Below are 23,081 nucleotides of genomic sequence, written 5' to 3'. Positions count from 1 at the left end.
GATAAGCAGTAGACCAAAAAACAAACCGCAAAGTTAAAAAATACGTAGTTTTTTTTTTTTAAATTTTGATTTCAAAGTGATAAAAAAATAGCTATCAAGTGAATCAGTAAATAAGTTCTTTTGATCATACATTGGAAGCCACTAAGGCTCGGAGTGGTTCAGAAGTTTTCATAAGACTACAAAAAAAACAAAATTTACCGATTTTAATAGAAATAGATAATTTCTTAAAGTTTGACAAAAAGTGATTAAACCAAAAAGTAAATGATGTTTTTTTTAGGTTTAGTTGTCGACAAATGACATCAATCAAACACAAAAGAACAAAACTGAGTCGTTTATGAACCTCATAGAAACGAGAAGGCAATGTCCAGAATACTCTAGCAAAAGCACGCTACAACTTGAAACTAAAATGACCAATTTTTTCCAATTCGCCCAGCTGCCTGAGTTTGTCTCAAATTAGCAAGACCAGCTGGTTCAAAATTACTCAATATTGTCTTTTGTTAAACAACTAGACTGAGAGAACAAAATTAGCAAAGTTATAAAATTTGAAACCGTCAGCATTTCAAATCAAAAAACTCTTAAATGAAGCGAAATCGAGACGAGCCATGTTTATAGTTAATGAAGGTTGTGTCACCATCTTATAGTTTTTGTGCATACTGGAAAATAGGAATAGGTAAGACGAAAAGTGGCAGAGTTGAAAAAAAAACACATTTGTGTTTTTCGAAAACAGTTAATTTCAAAGAAATAAAAACGTTAGCTGTCCACACTAATAATCTATAGGTTCTTTTTTTCTCCAGCAAAACGTTGAGATATTATATTGTGCAGTGTCTAACAGACGTCTACAAAAAGAGCGACAATCACAGATAAAAATCAACAGTTAAATTGAAATTTTGAGAATTTCAAGATTTTGAGAATTTTAAGATTTTAAAACAATAAGCAATGCACCAAAAAATAGATTTGTTCAATTGTACTGCATTCAAAAAAAAATGCGATGTTCCCCTTCAAACTAATGTGACTAGATAAGCAGTAGATCAAAAAACAAACCGCAGAGTTACAAATACGTAGTTTTAAAAAAAACTTTGATTTCAAAGTCATGAAAAAAATAGCTATCAAGTGAAATCAGTAAGTTCTTTTGATCATACAATGGAAGCCACTAAGGCTCGGAGTTTTAGAGAAGTTTTCATAAGATTACAAAAAAAACAAAATTTACCGATAACAATAGAAATGAATAATTTCACAAAGTTTGAAAAAAAGTGATTATACCAAAAAGTAAATGATGTTTTCTGCTTAATTATTAGGTTTAATTGGCAAAAAATCGTCAAAATTTCAATTTAGGAAAACTGTTAAATGAAGCGAAATTGAGACGTTACCTCTTTATAGCTAACAAAGTTTGTGTCAGTAGTTTAGAGTTTTTGACCGATTGTAATTAAATTGTAATTGTTCCGATTAGCATAGAAATGTATAATATGACAAAATTCGACAAAAGGTGATTATATCTAAAGCAAATGGAACATTTTGCATGTTTATTGGGTTAAGTTAGCAAAATACCGTCAACATTTCAATTCAAGAAAACACTTAACTGAAGAAATAACTTAACTTAAATTGTAACCAGCCCTCCTTATAATTAACGAAGACTGTGTCAGCAGTTTATAGGTGTGTTAAAGCTACAAACTTGAATAAAATGGACTAAGAAGCATAGATCGTGCCATTATTGATTTTAAAATAGCTGAAAAACATCAAAATGTTCAGCCAGAAATGTAATCAAACAGTCCAAAAACATGTTTTTATAACTAGAAGTTAAACCAAAAAGTCTATCGTTTACAATTCTAACATAATTTTACAAACATTTGCAAAACATGGCATATAAAAACGGAAAATTTGAACCAAAACAAGGTAAATCAGCCAATGTTCAAGCAAATTATAAACTCTGATGACTCAGGTACAAAAGAAATTCAAAAACTATCCCTAAATTATATTGTTTACGCTAGAAGGCTTCCTAATGATACCACTCGCGCCACTCTACGATGAAACGGAACGGTGTTGTAAGATCTAACTGCAAATTTAGAACTAAAAACAAGCACATCCAAACTAATTGAGTACTTCGTAAACAAAAATTGAGGATGCAGAAAAACATGCGATGAACAGATTGGTGTTGATCCAGTTACCATATCCGGAGATGCGGTAACAGGTCAACGAAGAAAAGCAAAAAGGGCAAATTTCAAACATACTTTTCCCGTTTCGATCGTTAGTTAGCGAAAGACCGTCAACACTTCAACTCAAAAAACCCTTAAACGAAGCCAAATCGAGACGAGCCCTCTTTATAGTTAACGAAGGTTGTGTCAGAATTTTTTAATTTTTGTCCGATTGTAATCAAATTGTACTTGATCGATTTAGTATAGATAGGTATAGTTTAAAATATATGAAAATTTGTCAAAAAGTGATTATATCAGAAGTGAATGATGCATTTTGCATATTTATCGGGTTAAGCTGATAAATGAAGCATACCAGTGGTCAGAAATGGTTGAAACAGTTCGCATTGATGAAAAAGTGTATTCAATGCGGTCTGAGACTAAGGTTGGTATACAAACTAAGGAAAATTTGGACGCAGAAATTGTTGTTTGGTATAACTCAATCCCCTCTCAATGAAATTTTTGGGATAAAATAATGAATATAGGCAGCACCAGGTTCTCAAACGCGGCTGGTTTTCTTTAGGATATGTGGTGGCGCCGAAACTATTCCTAATTTATGTCTACCAGACTCTCTTGCTAAAATTGTCCAGACTGCAGATGGCTTGGCGCTGTTACACCAATCGCGGTCTAGTCACTCAAAACTGAAAAAATACCAGGCATCACAGTATAAACTCATAAAATGATTTTTTCTGACTCAAAAACAAAATAGATCCTGCAAAAACAAAATAAATGCTATTAAAGAACTCATCGAGAAGACAAACAAATATAGGCACTTTTTTGGTTGAAAACAAATTGATGAAGCCAAAACCGTTACATATTTAGGAATAACAAGGACGCCCAGCAGCGAATTGGAAATCTTGTCCAAAATTAGCAAAGAACGTTTTCCAAAATTACTCAATCTTCTCTAATTTTTTTGACAGACAAAAAAAAAACAAGAACAAAAACGGCAAATGCTCAAAAAACGCAAAAACGCTTGTTTTTCATAGGCACTTTTTTGGTTGAAAACAAATTGTTGAAGCCAAAACTGTTACATATTTAGGAATAACAAGAACACCCAGCAGCGAATCAGAAATCTTGTCCAAAATTAGCAAAGAACGTTTTCCAAAATTACTCAATCTTCTCTAATTTTTTTGACAGACAAAAAAAGAAGAACAAAAACGGCAAAAGCTCAAAAAACGCTTGTTTTTTTTAAAAAAAAACATCATTTCCTTTTGAAAAACTTTAGATATGATCTGAAATGTTTACGTAAATTTTCCTAAACTAATACCTCCATACGAAAACAATGTTGCCTGTACATATCCAGAGAATGTTGTATGTCTGCAAAAACATCTCCAGATACAGACGGAAAACAAAAAAAGCAATTAAACTTTGTAAGAAAATGTCGTTGAAGCCGCTTAAACCCTATTCTCTTTACTAAAAAAAATAAAGTATAATCTATTGCGCTTTCTTTCACCGCCATTAAATGTATGTGACTACTGGAATTGAGACTAGGTAATAAGTAATGATCGGATAAGGGATCGCCTTGCCGCGGCATTCTCGTCTGCAAAAATGTCACCAGTCATAGAGAGGACGAACTTTATTCCTGAAAGCACAAAACCATTCCGGGTTACGTTTGCTCCATCTTAGACAGCCAGCAAACCAGCTGCTTTTGACGTTAAAATGACTTCATAGCTGCAGTCAACAACAATTTTCAAAACGGTAGAGAAGGCAGGAAACACGCTCGAAATAGCTGGGGAGCAAAAGTGCGATGCTCATAATGCTAAGTGTAATGAACATGGCATTTTGAATCTGCTCGCTGTAGAAACTTTTCGGCGTCTGTTGTTGATCATGATCATGGAAAAAAGTTCGAGAGATTGGTCGTATTATCTGACAAATGAGGTCTTTTTCTGAGGAACTTCTGTCATGCCTAAAGTAAATTTTCGCAATCGGTGCGACAGCTACAATCAAGGGTTCTGTCATATTTTTTTGGCTTGCTCAATATGACTAGATTCAACTACCACTTCAGATTAAGAAGACTTCACTGTGGTCGTTTTGTGATGATGCGTTGAAACGCTTGCCGCAAGCGGAGCCCTTATAATGTGGAGTTCTACCATTCTTATTCTTACCTGACCATATTGGGGAGAATAAAAACAAACATTTTTTGAGGAAAAATTGAAAAACATTGCTTAAATGTGATTCTTAAGCTGTTGATCTGTTGGATTGATAGCCACCGTTATGTTAGCCAAGTTATTTATCAAATTAAATATTTGAGTTTTCCTTTAGAGATTTTATCAAAATTTTGTGAACAAAACAAAACATCCTGGTATGAGAAATTTCTTGAAGAAATTTTCTTGAGTTTCGAAGTAAAATTGGGTTTGATCTAATTTTGTCTGATTTCTATCGCAGATTAATCAAATCTTCGCTTAACGTGTTCGTTGAATTAGTTTTCCATTTTGTTTGCAATGCATTAATGGCTTGCAAACAAAATGGAAAACCAGTACAAGGAACCTGTTAATCGAAGGTTGGAATAATCCACCGAAAGTATAATTTTCATTCAAAGCACAAGAGATATATCTTTTTAAGACATAAATCAAGTACTTTGCTTAAAACAAGATTGAGTTTTAGCACGGTGTTCGGGTTGGGGTTTTATTATTACTCAAATTCTCTATATTTTTATACAATGTTTTGTGTTATGCTTCATAAATTTAAATATCATTCGAAATAAATTCAAGTTAACGTTCGAAATACTTCGTTGTTGTTATCCCAGGATCAAACTCGAATGGTTAACCTGTGAGAATTGTTACAAGGCACTAAAAGTTTTTCTTCCAAAACTTGCAATTTCTTAGAAGTTAGTAATTCGACTTACACGTCCCTACAAGAAAACCATTCGACTTAAGAGGCTCTTGTAAATTAACCATTCATCTTACAAAGTTGTTACTATATATTTGACCGAAAAAGTATCATCCTACAAATGCTCATGGGATATAAACCACATAAATCTCGAACATTCTCGCCACATTACAGAATTGCTTGTATGGTATAGAATTAACAAAAAAACGTCGCAAGTAATGAGTGTGCACATTTTTCTGCGCATCCACAGATTGGAAAAAGCATTAGAAAATTGTTCGGAGATAAGTATAAAGGAATGAGGGGTAATTTAATTGCCCTGAAAAAAATGGTGACGTATAAAGAGGAAATATTAATCGAAGTCAAAAAGGGCAAAAACTTTCAAGAACATTCTTACACAAGTTCTTCATTCGGCATTCAGACTTTTTTAGCAGTGAAATGTAAATAAAAAGCTAATTGAGATATAGCATTTATTTACTGAATTTTTCAAAAGGACATCTTGCGTTGATGAAAATGAGTTAAACCGTTTTTTTAAACTTAATTCACATTGTATGATGTTATACAAAGTGAAAAACTAATTCCGACGCTTTAAATTGAATTAACCAATAATGGTTGAACTCGGTCGAAACGAACTCGCAAGAAAATTTAACCGTCCAGTCATTGAACCGGGTCATTACTTATTGCTGTTATCGCGTAATTCAGTGTTCTTTTTCATTGTCGTAACTTTTGAATTAAAATTTAATTTAATATTTAATTGCTAGGCATTACTTTAAATTTTGTCTATTTCAATATCCCTACGAAGCTAATTTAAAATGAAAGAAGTTTACTAGGGTGAGTTTTCGAACTGAAAATTGAGCTGAAAATAATAGCTAGCTGCACACTGTTATGGAATTGGTTGGAATTTAAAAAATTGCGTTCAAGTTTTTGTTCGTTTCATCATTGTCGTATTCAGTTGTTCATGTTACAGTCACTCATTCAGTGTTTGTGCTTCAAATTGTTGAGAAACCTGAATTAGAAGGCTCCAAAATAATAATTGTTTGTCCAATTGTTTGCACCAGATTTCCAGTGGTCCCGTTTTCTGAAGAAACACAATTTAGGTTAGCTATGTTGATAAATTGATCCTCAGATACTAATATAACAACGTAAGCTTGTAAAAGTTTGAACACTCGATTCAGGTTATCTTCGGAGAATTATGCAATGAAAATTCTGACAAGCAAAGTTAGGTGAAATCCGTTTAAAAATGAGCTCTCCCAATGTATTGCGGATAATTCGGACCCGGAGATGGTCTGCAATGATGTTTGTATTGGGTGAACTATTAGTCACTTGAAAAAAATTCCAGCCGACAAATTTGGGGCTTTTACACGCTCAATGTTGAGCAAAAACTTTTCATCGAGACAATTTTAAATTGCCTAGTACTCAGTCACTCATTCCGCAGTTGGCTCCTTTAAAAAGATACCCCGAGAGGAGATAAAAACTATGGAAGAACATCCAATAATATTTTATTAAACGATTATTTGTTAGCCGCACGGTTATATCTATTCTCGCAAGGTTCACGCTCTTTTTGTTATTCAATAGAAAAATAGTAAATAGATTAAATACTGGTTTAAACAACGGCTAACAAATAATGGTCTAAATCTACGTACAATTCTCTCTTTGAATGAACAGGAATTTCAGTTGATTTCTTGAAATCAAAAACAAATAAATTCGGTCTCCTATCACAAAATTTTCAATTGATGCGCAACTCGATTCAAAGGCAGTCTGGAAGAACAATTAAGAGGCTATTAACAGGCTGACGGAGGCCAGCAGGACAAAATTTAAGAATTGGTAAGATACAAAAAAAAATTTTCTGATACTTTGACATAACTATCTTGAATGTTAAGGGCAAAATTTAGTACACAAATTTTTTAAAATAGCGTCAGACACCTGCACACAAAAAACATAGCTGGAATGCTGCAGAATTGAGTCAAAGTATGAAACGAACTGCAAACCCAAGCTAATGCCCATTCATTTATGGCATAAACTATTACATATTTTAAATACTCTTTATGTTAAAGTTAAGGAAGAAAAACGAACAACGATACAGCTCTTATTTTTGATTTCAAATTTTCTGAAATTTTTATTACCAACAAAATAATTTTCACTTGCTAACACTAGCTAGTTTACTATGAAAACGGCAACTTAGTGAGGATGACTAGTAACCTATCAAATTAATGACCTACGGAAAAAGGCCATAGGGGAAGAAGGGAAATAAAATGAAAATATGAAGACATATTTTTAATTTTTTTGCAACTTCTCTTTAAGTTGCCATATTCCAAAAACAGTTCACGAAAGAACTTGTGATGCCAGTGTTGCTCAAACAGTGACTATGAGTGAGTACTACAGATAATACACACAAAACATCAAGGAACACATTAAAAAACAAATTATCAAATGGTTAAAAAAGACAAAAGGCAAGTTTTTAGGAGAAATGATGAGTGAAAAAACTTTTGATTAACTCCGTTTGGAAATACCAATAAAAGTTTCAGCAAATTTGTAGAAATGAAATGTAAAGAAAAAGGCAGAAAAATTAGGCATATAATTTTAGAAAAACTATATGAATTTTGATCGGATTTTATCCATTTCCACTCCAAAAGCAAAAATTTTATGAAGTTCAATTCAAAATCAGAAATTATCAAGGCAGGTGAAAAAAAGGAACCAAAACACGAAAATTTTAGCTAGGCTGCAAAAACTAGACAACAAATTTTATTCCTAAAGCATCCAAAACATCAAACTGAAAACAAATATTTCCTTCAATTTACCTATTTTTTACTTAAAATTAAAAATGGTACACAAATACTAGGTCTATGTTGCGTCTGGTAGCAATTTGATATGGCAAAAAGTGCTCCCACACATCAATTTCTGGAGTGAGCACAACCAATGATCAAAAATGTGATCAAAACTAGTGATCAAAGACCAAATATAAAATAAAAAACAGATTAGCATTAAGAAAACGCTGCGAAAAAGCTGAGTGGTATAAAAGCTTCTGTTACTGAGCCAATTTTGTTCACTATTTTCCTCTCTTTTTTGTCTCTCTCATAATAATGTTTTTAAATGAAGCAAGCTCTCTCTTTCAGCTTGTTTTAGATTGCGATCATAAAACTAACTTAAACACTTTTTCCTGCATATGGTTTTGAATTTTTCATACTTAAGTTTCAATAACTTCACAAAATTTTTTTCTTTGATTAAAACTTTTTCATTAGAAAACTTTTGTGTCTGCTAGCCTTCTGGTAGATAGAGTTGAGCTAGCCCTCTTGTCTTATTTTATGACCGTTTATTTATTACTAATAACTTATTACGACTGAAGGGACTGGCAAAAAAAACAGACTAGAAGAAAAAAATTACCTAACTTTGTTTCTTTTATGAAACAAAACATTCGTTCTAATAATTTTCTTAAACTGTACGCTAGCACCATTTTCTGAATAAAATTGAATAACTAATTTTTCCAGTCAATATTTGATGAAAGAACTGTTCTTGTCTGATATTTGGTACTGATAGTTGTAATGAAACGGATATTTTTCATCTTTACTACTTGTCCTCAACTTTTTTTTCAAATCTCAAGCCTGTAAATTCAAATAACCACAAGGTTACATGTTGTAATTTTATAAATCAGACATACTACATCTTTCCTTTGAAAAACTAAATAAAAACAAAGGTTTAGTTTTCGGTTTTCGTGAACTTTTCTGAAAGTTTCTGAAATTTGTCCGGAACTAAATTTACTACTTTCGACTAAGACTTTCTCTAATAAGACTTTCACGACTAATTCTTAATTTACAACAAATTCAACGCGAAATTTGGCTTGATTTCATTTTTAACTGAGGTGCTTGATTACGAGCTAAATTAAGTTCAGATTTGCTAGATTTACTTTCAGATTTACTTTCAGCTAGATTTACTTTCAGAGTGTGCACGAAGACATAGCAAAAACATCTTAGTACCAAATAAGTTGTTCAACTTATACCACTTAATTTTAAAAGTATATGAGTTCAGTGTATTACAATTAAGAATTTTAAATCCTAGAGCGAATATTGTAGAATAAAGCGCTGAGTGAGTGATGAAATGAGTTCATTTCAGGACTTACTCGGTCATTGGCTGTGATTGACTGAATGTGTTCATATGCTGTCCTGGTCCATTGTTGTCTCTTTCCCTGTATAATCAAAAATCATCAATCGTTCCATAGCCATTGACATACGCTCAAATTACAAAAGTTATAGGCCAACTAAGTTCTGGTGGGAGGGGGGGACAGAATAGATAACTAATTACATTAGAGAATGGGAGTCAAAATCCAAGATATATATATATATATATATATATATATATACACACACACACACATATATATATATATATATATATATATATATATAATTGGAAACCGTTTCATGTTGTAGACTCCGTAGAGCATTTTTCCTAGTCTTTAATCCCGCGAAAAGTCGGCATTCTGTCCTTAGATCTACTCAAATTGTGATGATGTCACGACCTTTCTGACCTCTGGCGAGACTGGTCCAGACCAAACAATTTAACGTACATCTCACGCAGGGGTTTGGCCGACAACCCAGAACCAAATATTGAAGCCGACAACCCGACCGCACTACAATTATAATAGCTAAAAAGAACTAGTGATATAATGACCAATCTGATTTTCCACCAATCAGAATTAAGCGTTGAATAAATGTCTCATTTATTTTTTATCGGCTAAACCACTTTTTGACCAGGCTTGCCATCACACAAAAAATGTGTTGCTGCCGATTCTATTTGTGTCAATTATTCAGTGACACATGACCCACTTTGATGGAAACTGTTCAGTTTAGCACGGGTAGACGCTGGTAATGGAGTAGCCATGGTTTTTTCCCTACATTATTACTCATTTTTATCCATACGGAAATTGACATTATGCGACAGAAGTAGTATGGTAATCCGCCATATGACTGTAGGGGGGGGGGGGGGGGGTTCGACCCCCCCCCCTACAAGACATTATATCTTTGAAAAACTGAATTCTCCGTCAAAGTTTTTTGTTCTAGTGAAAAGGCGGATTACCATATTTGTATTTTTTAGGAAAGTTTTATGTGGGCATTCATATATGGGGAGTTTTGGAATAATTCTTTCACCGCGCGCATGAGGGGTATTCATTTTGTAACTTGAACTTTTATTCCATTTTGGAGAGTTGAAATTGTTTATACTTGTCAAGTTTTGTTTATGGTTATTGAATTTAGGGGGAATTAAATCAAAGCGGCGGTCCGCCTTGGAACTTTGTTTTTCAAAGTTAAAATAAATTAATTGTCAGTGTTTGGGGGATTTTTACAGAATTGGTTTTATGGCAAGAGGCAAAAAGAGGGGGTAAACTAAAATTGGAATGGGTGTGCAATTGTGCTTGGGTAAATTGGACTGCCAAGTTTGAGAGTGGTGGAATGCCCAGAGTAGTTTTATGAGTGTCTGCAACTTTGATAAAACTTATTGTTTCCAGGGCATTGGAATGGGTCTTAAATTGGGAATTTTGTTAGAAATGGCACCTTATTTCTTGTATGAATTGAGCTAGAAACGCTTTACTATGAACGAAGCGTTATGAATGAAAGAAACAAGTCATGACTCAACTGGTTTGCACTACGTGTGAGCTCACTTTTACAGATTCGGAAGAAAAATTGAATCACTTTGCCAAATTTCATAAAAATCGATGTTTAAAGTAGTGCAGAAAGTGTGATCAGCCAATTTTTTTCTTATCCCAATTGTCCCATCACCGTCGCCATAAGAGTTCCTCATATTAAATCCCCTTTATTGTTTCAAGTCCCTTTTTTCTGGTAACATTAAAGACCAAATTTGTCCTTTCTGTAAAACAGCTTTTTCTTTAAAAAAAAGAGTTATATTTGCATCATTTATCTGACCTTTTTCAGGGAGACAAAGTGGGCAAAATTTTTGCCAGGAAAACGGGAAAATTCAGCTAAAGTAAGCGTTTTAGTATATTATTAGCCTGATTAATTAAAAAGACCATTTGATTAACAGTATTTTATTCTTTGTAATATGAATCTTTCCTTTCTTATTAAAGATGTACTAATTCAAAATACAGAATGAAAACCAATTCAATCATTCTCAGAGTCATCTACATAAGCACGGGTGCGTTTTTTGAGCAATAGTGGAGACTCTTCGCTGCTTTGCAAGGTAGATTCTTGTCCTTCTCAAGAAATTATTGGTGATAATAAAATCTCGCTGCTGTCTGCTTCATCGTCCATTTTTGGACTGATAGCCTTTCTTTTTCTGATTTTTTCCAATGAGAAGTTTTCAGTACTGGTTGAAGTGGTAGGGCTCTCTTCCGCTTCAAGCAAAAAAAGGATTGGGGGTCTCCTGATAGGTTTCATCATCTTGATCGGATATCAAATTGAAATCAACAACATCATTCAATTGTTCATTTGAGTATGAGGGTTGATTGAAACCAGGATCAGGGGTGTCTCAACCAAACTCTTCCCCTCCTTCAGGTAAGACAAAAACAGTGTACATTTCGGGGGGTTCTACTCCCCAGTCAACGCCCTCACAAATTTTTTAGCGAATAGTTCTTCTCTCAGACTGTAATGTCCGAACGGTATTGTCGTTGTACGGTCTGTGTTGATGTATCGCTTATCATCGTAGGCACTTAAGGCAATCTTATTGACACAAACAGTATGAATTTGATGCTTTTCAGAGCTGAAATTTATGTTTTCGAGTCTCAAAAGATCGCCTTTCTGTAATGTTTTTTTGAACATTTCGTGTGTTAGTTTGGTCTGTGCAAACTTCTTGGTCCCCTTGGCAGACATTTTAACATTCTGCCCTGCAATTATTGAGTATAATTTAGGTTTTAAGGCGCGGAACTCTTCAATTGGCATGCCTGCAAGTTCGTCCTTAAACTTGAGGACAGTTTTTTCATTGGATCGATCATGTAGTTGATGATTTTCTGGGAAGTCCGACAGATCGAAGTGGCTTCTCAATTTCATAGAAGTTCGGACTTTTTATTTTATAAGTAAACGAATCTGTGTCAGAATATAAAACAGTACACTCGGTTTCGATCTTCATAACATTATAATGGAAATCCATCATGAAGAGCTTAGAAAGTTCCAATATGCTAGCTCCTACTATTGTGGGTTTTGTCCAACTAATTGACTGTTTCTTCTTAGTAATTAGGGAAAGGTCTTGATCCACAATTTTCATTGAAGAGATGGTTCCTTGCGAGGTGGCGTTGAGTGGTTCAATATCTTTCCTAACAAAAGTTACGGTTACTCTATTTCTTAGGCATTCACAGTTTGCCGAATGCTGAGTTAGACATTAATTTATAAAATTCTTGATTCAGTTTTGACTCTGCTTGCTGACGTTTGTTGGTGTTCAGTTGAATGTAGGTTGAGAGCCATTTCGGCTGACAGAATTTGACTGCGCGATGCAACTTGTTGACTTTTATTCTATTCGATATGAAAAACTTTAGGTTCCGGTAATGAGTGACATAGTTCATTTTTGAGTGATAAGTCTGTCTCAGTTTTTTAAACTTTACTATTTGAAACGTTTAGAGCGGTTTTCATTTCAGATTGATATTCACTCAACTCTATAGGGTCAACAGGTTCTTTATCTGATATAAGAGGAAAGTCACGGTGTTTATCATGTCAATCATCTGGGTAGTCAAGGTCCACTTCTACAATATATCCTATATCCCCCTCATCTCCTGTGTTCAGAATGTCTTCTAGACTGATCTCCTCTACAATTTCAAAGTCCTTGAGGGGGAGGGGATAATGTAGCATGACTCCGCCGTAAAGGTTATTCGAATCAATGTACAGTATGGACGATGGTTCTTTTGATTCGTCAAAATTGCTGAGGAGTGAAATAATGGCAATTTCTAAGCGAGAACTGTACACTGACGCCAAACCGCCTCGGATCATTCTTTCCGTTAAATGTAAGATGTTGCGATCTGTTAACAATATCAGATCGGGCTTGCAAACTTTGAGGCAGGCGCTCCCTGATAAATTCGAAGCGGTATAAAACTGAACGCAATCGAGCCCATAAGTCTCATAGCACACTTGTTATTCATTACCTGTCAAGCTAGTTGGAGCACATCTCCTGTTAAATAGATCTCGAGAAAGTCTTTGAGATGGATACAGTCGAACTCTCTGAACAGTTACCGGAGTTGTTCAAGTTGTTCTTGCGTGATATCAATTTTATTATCTCTGAGACTGTTTTCCAGTTCTGAAAGTTAGGCAGTGATATTTCAGATAGCTTTTTAAACGAATCAACATATGAGTAGGGAAAACTACCCTTCTTTCAACAGCTTTCGTTGATCGTCTGAGTATCCTCTGTAGAAGTTGTCTAAGATTGCATATCCAATGAAACTTCCAGTAAAATGACAATGATCTAGAACTTTTTCAGCATCGTTGACGAATTCATTATTACAAATCCAGCAGCAGTTGTACGCTTTTTTGGAAGGTGCCACTCCATTGAATACAGGAAATTTACGCTTCTGGTTGTAAAAGAATTGTGCTAGTTTTTCCACTATAGCCAAAAGCGTTTCCATGCAGTCAGGTCCTGTATGTATGTCAAAATGTATCGGCGTAGAATTATTTCGCTCAATCACCATAATACAGTAACTGCAGGGTTGATGTTGTTCAATAATGCTTGTGCTAGAAGTTTCTGGTCTGTTCTTGACTATGGACACAAGTATAATCAATTACTCTAAGTCAAGGTAAACCACAAATGGTGAAAACCATCTAGCTGCGTAATTGTCGAACACTAGTTTGTTTTTCCCTGGCTCGGGCATTCTGATTTGTACTGAGTCATTATCGTAACAAGTTTTTTGATGATTTTGAAACGACTCTTCAGATGCACTGACGTGGAAGCATTTTCGGCAAAGAAAGTTTCTATCACGATATGCTTTACCACTGATCTTTGAAACAAGCTTGAGTAAGTCGATGATTAATACATAGTGATACTTTTCACCGTCGCTGAGAAGAACTAAATCCAGTATGAAGGGAAAGGTTTTTCGAGTTGATAATCGAAGCGGTAGGAGTTGTTTGTCGTGATACCTTAACAAACAATTTTAATAAATGTGAGATTTTTCCGTGGCTCCATTTTTTTGTTTCTCAGAGATGAACTTCAGCTATTCTTTTTTCCCTTTTTATGTTTTGTTTTAGTATTGGGTTTCACTTTCAACTACTAGACACCATTGAAACTTTTTAAAAATCTTCTTACCTGAAAACATTCACTTGAACTTCGTTCATGTCCTCGAATTTTGAAATGTCCATCAAGCTCATGGGCATATCGAAGTCACCCACAGGTTGTTTTGCTGATGGGTTTTCATTGCTGTAGGTAATGACGTTCGTCCTTGGTCTAAAACAATTGCGGGGTGGTTCCAGAGTTTCCTTTTTAAACACCAGATGGTATCTTGCAGTGTAACAATACAAGAAACAATTGTCATCGTTTCCGTTATGGATGTTGAGCAGGTTTGAACCTCTCCTTAACAAATGCCTTTCTGGAAAAAGTATGAAACTGCTGCCACGGACAGGTACAAACCGTGCCAGCTTCAGGATAACTTTACCGATAGACAACAGCTGCCAACCGCTTCCATGGTAAGAGAAGGAAACTAATTCTGTTACGGTAGAACCCAATAGCTCTGTGTACGTTTCATCTGAAAGTCCAGTGTGATACAGTGATACTGTCTTAGTATTGAAATAAACTGTAACCTTCTCGGTTTACTCTGCTATAGGTTTTGTGAGGCTCAATTCGACGGTCAATTGCATTCTTTGCGGATACTGGTTTGTGTGTTTTCTCACAATGTCTGAAATTTCCTTGCGTTTTGCGAAAAGGTACTCCATAATGTCCAAACTAGTTGACTCAGGATTGATCTCATAATAGTTGATGCTACCATTTATCGAAGTAACTGTTGGTTTTACAGAGTTTATGTCTTCAGGAGCCATGTCATAAGCAGGTAAGCCATGTTCATTCTTGACATGGTTTGCATAATCAGTTTTTGATTGGAATCCGATTCGACATGAATAACAATTTTTAACCACTGGCTTCTGGTGGTCAGTGATGGAATGCTTGCGTAACAACAGTAGGTTGTTTTCATTTGCCGAACTTTGCGAGCAACTGAATGTTAGCACATCAGGAAAGATATTGTGTTTCCTTTTCATGTGTTTTTTTTAGGGATCGTCTGTCGCTGAGCTGCATAGAGCGTTCTGTGCATTGTAGGCCCATTTTAAAGTTTTCTATATAAAAAATTCCAAAAAAATATTAACAAAATAGAAAAGTGCTCAAATTGATACAAAAGATAATTTTTGGGGAAAAGTTAATTACAAATCGAATAAGAAAGTCGGAATAATTTGGGTGAAATAGTTTTGCTTGGACTGAAATAACTTTAAAAGACTAACAAGACTGAGAAAATTGGTCTGAATTTAAGTGAATATGTTGAAAACCGTTGAGTGAAACTTTGTAAATTGGTACCGTGTTCACAATTCAAGCTCTCAGTTATTATCAAAGCTTGGTTGTGTATGCTGTAAAGCGTTTGCTTTATTTTATAACAAGTATTTTGAGTTGATAACTTTTACCCTTGTGACCTAGTAAACACGGTCATTTATGTTTCAAAAACAAAACATTGTGAAAGCATTGTGAATGATTTATAGTGGAAAACTGATAACAGGTCTATGTACTAACGTAACTGAACTAACCAACTCAATCTGGGGTTTTCACTTAAATCGATTTATTCTATATTTAAAACTTTAATTTTACTAAACAAAATTTTGCTTTAACGTTTATTTTCATTTTCCACAGTATTGATATACAATTGAACCTATCTAAGTTCGAAATGAAACACGCCACGAATGATTTTACGGTTCATGGGAAATATGTTTCCAGATAATTCTATAACAGAAAGTGGTCAAATTTGTTCCTAATACTCCCCTCTAGCCTGAAGAGCAATGAAAAAAGAACCACTTACGCTTTCTTTTACTCACCATGCTAAACACAGTTTCAGAACGCCCCGTCAATATGAGGCAGGCTGAGCCGAAATGAAAAGAAAAATAAACCAAATTTCAGGTTTTTATAAACGAATGAATTTTTGCATTGCAAATTGGATAATTTAAGATTATATGTAAAGATTAAAAAATCACATATTTATTAAGAAAAAACTTTTGCTTTGGAATCTGAAAATAGTTTTTTTTACAATTGCTAGACACTCTTCTTTGGACATAGGGCACAAAATCAAAAATTAAATATCCAGTTTTTGAGTAAACGGCAAAAATATCATGAAATTTCGGTTTTTTTCTAAGTTTTTTGAAAGAAAATTTTAGAATTCTTGAAAAATATATATAATGCACTAATTTTTTTCGGTCGAATTCTACCATTCAGTTTAACGGCTTTCAAATTATGCTTAAAAAATTGCGAAAAGCTTTTTTAAAAATTTTAGAAATCAGAATTTTTTGTAAAAATAGGAAGACATGAGAAAATTTTGAACGTGAAAATTTTTTAAAGAAAAACATTTCTGTTGAATCATAAGAAAACCTTATTTGCGCTTGCTGCACATTTTTTTCCAATTCAGGCTGGAGAATCCTAAATAGTTAATCAGCTTTCAGAGTTTAGAAGAAAAATCTGCTTGAAAAAAACTTTTTCAAATTTTTTGGAAATTTTGTTCAAATATTTATTATAACTTCAAAATGTTTTTAGCGGTGTCTTCGATTTTTTTGGATGATTACTTACTTTTGGTTCAACTGCTTCCATGAATAAAAAAAAACACAGTTAAAGGACTGTTTTTACAAACTTTTTATATTCACTTCAATAAAAAGTAGTTATTCAGATTTTTGCATTGCAAATTGGATAATTTAAGATTATATGTAAAGATTAAAAAATCACATATTTATTAAGAAAAAACTTTTGCTTTGGAATCTGAAAATAGTTTTTTTACAATTGCTAGACACTCTTCTTTGGATATAGGGTACAAAATCAAAAATTGTATATCCAGTTTTTGAGTAAACGGCAAAAACATCATGAAATTTCGGTTTTTTTCTAAGTTTTTTGAAAGAAAATTTTAGAATTCTTGAAAAATATATATAATGCACTAATTTTTTTCGGTCGAATTCTACCATTCAGTTTAACGGCTTTCAAATTATGCTTAAAAAATTGCAAAAAGGTTTTTTAAAAATTTTAGAAATCAGAGTTTTTTGTAAAAATAGGAACACATGAGAAAATTTTGAACGTGAAAATTTTTTAAAGAAAAACATTTCTGTTGAATCATAAGAAAACCTTATTTGCGCTTGCTGCACATTTTTATTCCAATTCAGGCTGGAGAATCCTAAATAGTTAATCAGCTTTCAGAGTTTAGAAGAAAAATCTGCTTGAAAAAAACTTTTTCAATTTTTTTTGGAAATTTTGTTCAAATATTTATTATAACTTCAAAATGTTTTTAGCGGTGTCTTCGATTTTTTGGATGATTACTTACTTTTGGTTCAACTGCTTCCATGAATAAAAAAAAACACAGTTAAAGGACTGTTTTTACAAACTTTTTATATTCACTTCAATAAAAAGTAGTTATTCAGATTTTTGCATTGCAAATTGGATAATTTAAGATTATATGTAAAGATTAAAAAATCACATATTTATTAAGAAAAAACTTTTGCTTTGGAATCTGAAAATAGTTTTTTTACAATTGCTAGACACTCTTCTTTGGACATAGGGCACAAAATCAAAAATTGTATATCCAGTTTTTGAGTAAACGGCAAAAATATCATGAAATTTCGGTTTTTTTCTAAGTTTTTTGAAAGAAAATTTTAGAATTCTTGAAAAATATATATAATGCACTAATTTTTTTCGGTCGAATTCTACCATTCAGTTTAACGGCTTTCAAATTATGCTTAAAAAATTGCAAAAAGGTTTTTTTAAAATTTTAGAAATCAGAATTTTTTGTAAAAATAGGAACACATGAGAAAATTTTGAACGTGAAAATTTTTTAAAGAAAAACATTTCTGTTGAATCATAAGAAAACCTTATTTGCGCTTGCTGCACATTTTTATTCCAATTCAGGCTGGAGAATCCTAAATAGTTAATCAGCTTTCAGAGTTTAGAAGAAAAATCTGCTTGAAAAAAACTTTTTCAATTTTTTTTGGAAATTTTGTTCAAATATTTATTATAACTTCAAAATGTTTTTATCGGTGTCTTCGATTTTTTTGGATGATTACTTACTTTTGGTTCAACTGCTTCCATGAATAAAAAAAACACAGTTAAAGGACTGTTTTTACAAACTTTTTATATTCACTTCAATAAAAATTAGTTATTCAGATTTGTCAAAGAGTTCTCGCATTGCTGAAATTTTCCTCTTTTTTGGAGCATTGACAACAGAAGGGGTTTCTGTGTTCTCAGGCGTTCTTGAGAAATTTTTGGTTGGAGTGACTTCATGCCCTTGATTTTTATAAACGAATGAATTTTTGCATTGCAAATTGGATAATTTAAGATTATATGTAAAGATTAAAAATCACATATTTATTAAGAAAAAACTTTTGCTTTGGAATCTGAAAGAAGTTTTTTTTACAATTGCTAGACACTCTTCTTTGGATATAGGGTACAAAATCAAAAATTGTATATCCAGTTTTTGAGTAAACGGCAAAAATATCATGAAATTTCGGTTTTTTTCTAAGTTTTTTGAAAGAAAATTTTAGAATTCTTGAAAAATATATATAATGCACTAATTTTTTTTGGTCGAATTCTACCATTCAGTTTAACGGTTTTCAAATTATGCTTAAAAAATTGCGAAAAGGTTTTTTAAAAATTTTAGAAATCAGAATTTTTTGTAAAAATAGGAATACATGAGAAAATTTTGAACGTGAAAATTTTTTAAAGAAAAACATTTCTGTAGAATCATAAGAAAACCTTATTTGCGCTTGCTGCACATTTTTGTTCCAATTCAGGCTGGAGAATCCTAAATAGTTAATCAGCTTTCAGAGTTTAGAAGAAAAATCTGCTTGAAAAAAACTTTTTCAAATTTTTTTGGAAATTTTGTTCAAATATTTATTATAACTTCAAAATGTTTTTAGCGGTGTCTTCGATTTTTTGGATGATTACTTACTTTTGGTTCAACTGCTTCCATAGTATGCTTCAAAAATTGAGATGATAAAAGAAAATTATTCACAAATTGGTTTTTTATCAGTTGTTTTCTATACACAATTTTTTTTCAAGCAAAATAATCCTTGAAACTTAGGTTTATTAGACATTGAAAAAATTGCAATGTGTTTTCTCGTGTTAATCTTTAGGCAGTGCTCCCCCATTTAGTTCTTACCTCTGAAAGTGGTACAAAATTTTTCAGTGCTTCTAAAGCAAAATTCGTTTTTTGATACTTTTTTTATGTTTTCTTAGTCGAAAAGACCATCTAATAAAGTTTAAATTATGAAGAAATGAAATTAATTTTAGAACTTCAAATGTTAGAAACATGCAGCGAAATATAAAAAACACAGTTAAAGGACTGTTTTTACAAACTTTTTATATTCACTTCAATAAAAAGTAGTTATTCAGATTTGTCAAAGAGTTCTCGCATTGCTGAAATTTTCCTCTTTTTTGGAGCATTGACAAGAGAAGGGGTTTCTGTGTTCACAGGCGTTCTTGAGAAATTTTTGGTTGGAGTGACTTCATGCCCTTGGTTTCCGGCGTCCTGCGGAGGAGTTTCAAAATCGTCACCAGATAGGTTGCGCAGTAGAGTATCGCTTACATTTTGTGAGCTGTCAAAGTTGATCCACAAATTGTTGTTTTTCAAACTTGAGAAAATAGAAGGGCTTAGCTGTGTGCTGTCTGGGCTCAACGTAGGGCTGTGGTCTGCAGTAGGAGTACAGAATGGAGACGGATTGATGGGTGATTCTGAAGATTTGGGAAGCCATCAAAGATCTGCTAAGTTGACACACTCTTGCAAAACACCGAGCTGGTTTTCATAGAAAGGAACACAGTCGCAATCGTATTTATAAAAAATTTTTTTTGTTCCCACTGGTAGATTTGATATTTCGTAAGTATGCAGAGGGTCAGAGAGGGTTGAAGGTGGTATAATACCCCCTGATGTAATGAAACCCCCACTGGTTGATTGAGGTTTGTCTGACAACTGAGCAATGAAATTCACAAAAATTTTTGGTATCATACAATGATTTTCGTTGTCCAGTCCTCTTTTTCGTTTAAACGTTTGTGTTGTACGATCACAACAAAGTTTTTATGCATTGTTTGGTAAACGATTGTGCGTTCGATTGAGTTTTCTGTTTCTGATAAAATTTGGTAAGACATTGAGAAACACTAAAAAAAAGAAGATGATATTGTGTTTAAGTTCAAATGAAAACAAAAAGAAATTTTGTTTAAAAATTGAAATTGAATAATATTTCTGTAAACTTGAATAATTTTGGAATAAGACTTGAAGCCGTCAATGAACGTACATTTAATTTACAAAAAGGTAATTATTTAGAGTGCTTCAAGCATGATCTTGAATATACAACTATATTCCAGCAAATAGGTACGTTGTTCAAAATATTAAACTGGAAGGGGTTTGGCTAACAGTTTATCACACTTTTTTAAAAAAATGTCTATCAACACACCCAGGGTCACAAATAATTCTACATTCTAATTAACTTTTATGTATTCAGCAATCGTAAAACTATGGGTTTCAGGCGGTATTTTCTAGCTAGAAGATAACACGGAATGCACTGACAATCTCGTTGTTTTGATGGAAATACAATAGAGATATATGTTTGACACCTCGCATTTTGCAATTACTGTTCCTGGTTGCTAAACATGTAGCTAAACACGCAGCTACCATGTATGTAAACGCTGTATTGTACACATTATTCTTATCAGTTACAGAATGTGTGTGTGTGTGTTCTATTCAATCTCGTTGTTTATTGGAAATACTGTAGAGATACAAGTGTTTGACACATGGTAGTGTACAATTACTGTTTCTGTTAGCTAACCATGTAGCTAAACATACAGCTAACATATAGTTAAACATTATATCTTACACATTATTCTTATCAGTTGAAAATTTCTATATTTAGCTCACACGTGTGTGTGTTTATGTGTTCAAATTTCATTTCCAGAGAATTCATTAGTATTTCATTTTCAAAGTAAAACAGTTTGACTCAATAAGTTGAGAAAAGAATTGTACAATGCCATTTACAGCTGAGAAAGACGCCGAGTTTGGAGACGTTCATTTCGACGTTTCTAAAAGTGAAAAACGTTTGGTTAGAGCAACGAGTAAGGCTTATGAAAAGACTGGAAGTTACGTCTTTTTAATATTATTCAAAAAAGCTGAACATGCCTATGAATTTCAACAAAGAATTACACTAACACTTGAAGAGTTTGAAAAACTGATGAAAAAATCTCCAAAGATTCGATCCACCGCTAACAATTCTAATGATACTGATATAACAGCTAAAGCAACGCCATCAAAGATAAAAAAGTTGAAGCAAAAAGACGACGACCACGAAATATCTGAATAAAAGAACCGCTTTGACAAAATGGTGGAAGCTATGTATGAGCGCTCATCTGCTTACTTTAAACAATTTCAAAAAAATTTCAGGTTTTTCCCTTCAGATGAGAAACCATCTTCATTATTTGCGAAGAATTTCGCTGTGTGCATGCATTTTGAAAATGGCAATTGTGAAGTGTTACCCTTTAACCATTATCATGTGTTGTTTGATATGTCTGACGTTTCTGCGGAAATATTGAAAGGAAATAAGCTTTATAGAAGTTCCTTGTTTGTAAACAACCTTCAAAACTTTTTTTTCAAACGGAGCCACAGTGGAGGCAACTGAAGAGGTTATTGAAAAATTCCAACTAGCTGTGGAATACAACGTTTCAGCACCGCCAACAAAAGGAGACGCAACCGCAATTCAGAAACGGTTACCAAATTTGAGCAATGCCCCGAACAAAAATCACCGTCAAAATGGAATTGTTGCCCACAAATCTCTGGAAAATGCTGAGAAAACATTGAATCAGCAAATGCAAACTGACTGGTTATCCACTGAAACTCTAAAGAGATTTGAAAACATTTTGTATGGTCCTCATGCAGGTGCTTTCTGTCAAATAATGGATATTTTTGTGAGTGGTTACGGGAAATTGGATATTGATAATGATGTTTTGTGTGTACGCTTAGTTTTTGAAAAAAAAAATAAAATTTTCAATATAAAATTTTGTTTTGTGTGTACGCTTAGTTTTTGAAAAAAAAATAAAATTTTGAAAAATTTCGATACAAAAGTTAGTAATGTTACAGCATCATATGAAGCGCAAAACGTATCAAATCAACATCACTCATCTTTACAAATTCTTTTTCATCAAAGAGGTAATGAGCAAAATAAAAGCGAAATAAGCCACACAATATTCAGTCTCGTTTTTGAATTGGTTGGTTTCTAAGCAATTCAAACACAGTTTGAATAAGCAAGTCTATTATGTAAATGTTTGTATGAAGCTAAGTTTTGTCCAAGTGAATCAGCAAAAATATATTTTCCATTTCTCCGACAAAAAAGTGTCCAACGTGTTCAAATTGACTGAGAGGTTGATACAATCACTATGATGAAACTGTTGTTTAGATAGATTAACAAGGAAGTTGTCAGCTACGAATACACCTCGGAACTTGTATTTCAAAAATTTACGTGCTTGAACAAGGTTGGTTTTTTCATTTTCATCCATCAGTTTGTAAGAATATGATTTTTTTGAAACTCTTCGAGCAGAATCGATGAAGATAGTGCTTGCTTTTTCCCCAATAATAAAAATTTCTATATTGTTGGGTAATGCCGCTGAAAATTTAAGTTCAATTGAAATTGAACAATTTGTAAGTTCAGGGTGAATAAAATCATGTGAAGCCTGCTGAGTGCTGGTGAGAGCAAACACCATAATAAAAAAGTTGGGGTATTCAGACAAACTAATTCCATGCCCATTATCGATATAGGATAAATCTGACATTGTGTTGAAGTACAAGCGTTTAACGTCAGTTGGAATTATGGGGCTGTCAGCAACAGGGAGTCCATTTCGATAAATACAAATCTGCTCCAGATTAAATTTACGAAAGTGAAAAGGATTGAGTTG

The 23,081-nt window shown here is 33.2% G+C and overlaps 1 protein-coding gene across 1 annotated transcript in view; it reads right to left on the bottom strand.

The window, feature by feature from the left end:
* Nucleotides 1-5,726: 5,726 nt before the first annotated feature.
* LOC142349862 (uncharacterized) overlaps nucleotides 5,727-23,081 on the bottom strand; it is a 120,221-nt gene continuing 102,866 nt past the window's right edge. The window contains exons 13-14 of the mRNA XM_075401682.1: nucleotides 9,127-9,192; nucleotides 5,727-6,090 (exon numbers count right to left, since the gene is read on the bottom strand). Of these exons, the coding sequence (XP_075257797.1) occupies nucleotides 6,024-6,090; nucleotides 9,127-9,192 (133 nt within the window). The 3' untranslated portion in view covers nucleotides 5,727-6,023. The remainder of the gene's footprint in view (nucleotides 6,091-9,126; nucleotides 9,193-23,081) is intronic.

This window comes from Convolutriloba macropyga, chromosome 11 (assembly GCF_964194025.1).
Source record: "Convolutriloba macropyga chromosome 11, txConMacr16.3, whole genome shotgun sequence".
NCBI classification, from domain to species: domain Eukaryota; kingdom Metazoa; phylum Xenacoelomorpha; order Acoela; family Convolutidae; genus Convolutriloba; species Convolutriloba macropyga.
The sequence above is the reverse complement of the archived record's forward strand: the minus strand, read 5'-3'. Positions and strand labels throughout refer to the sequence as shown.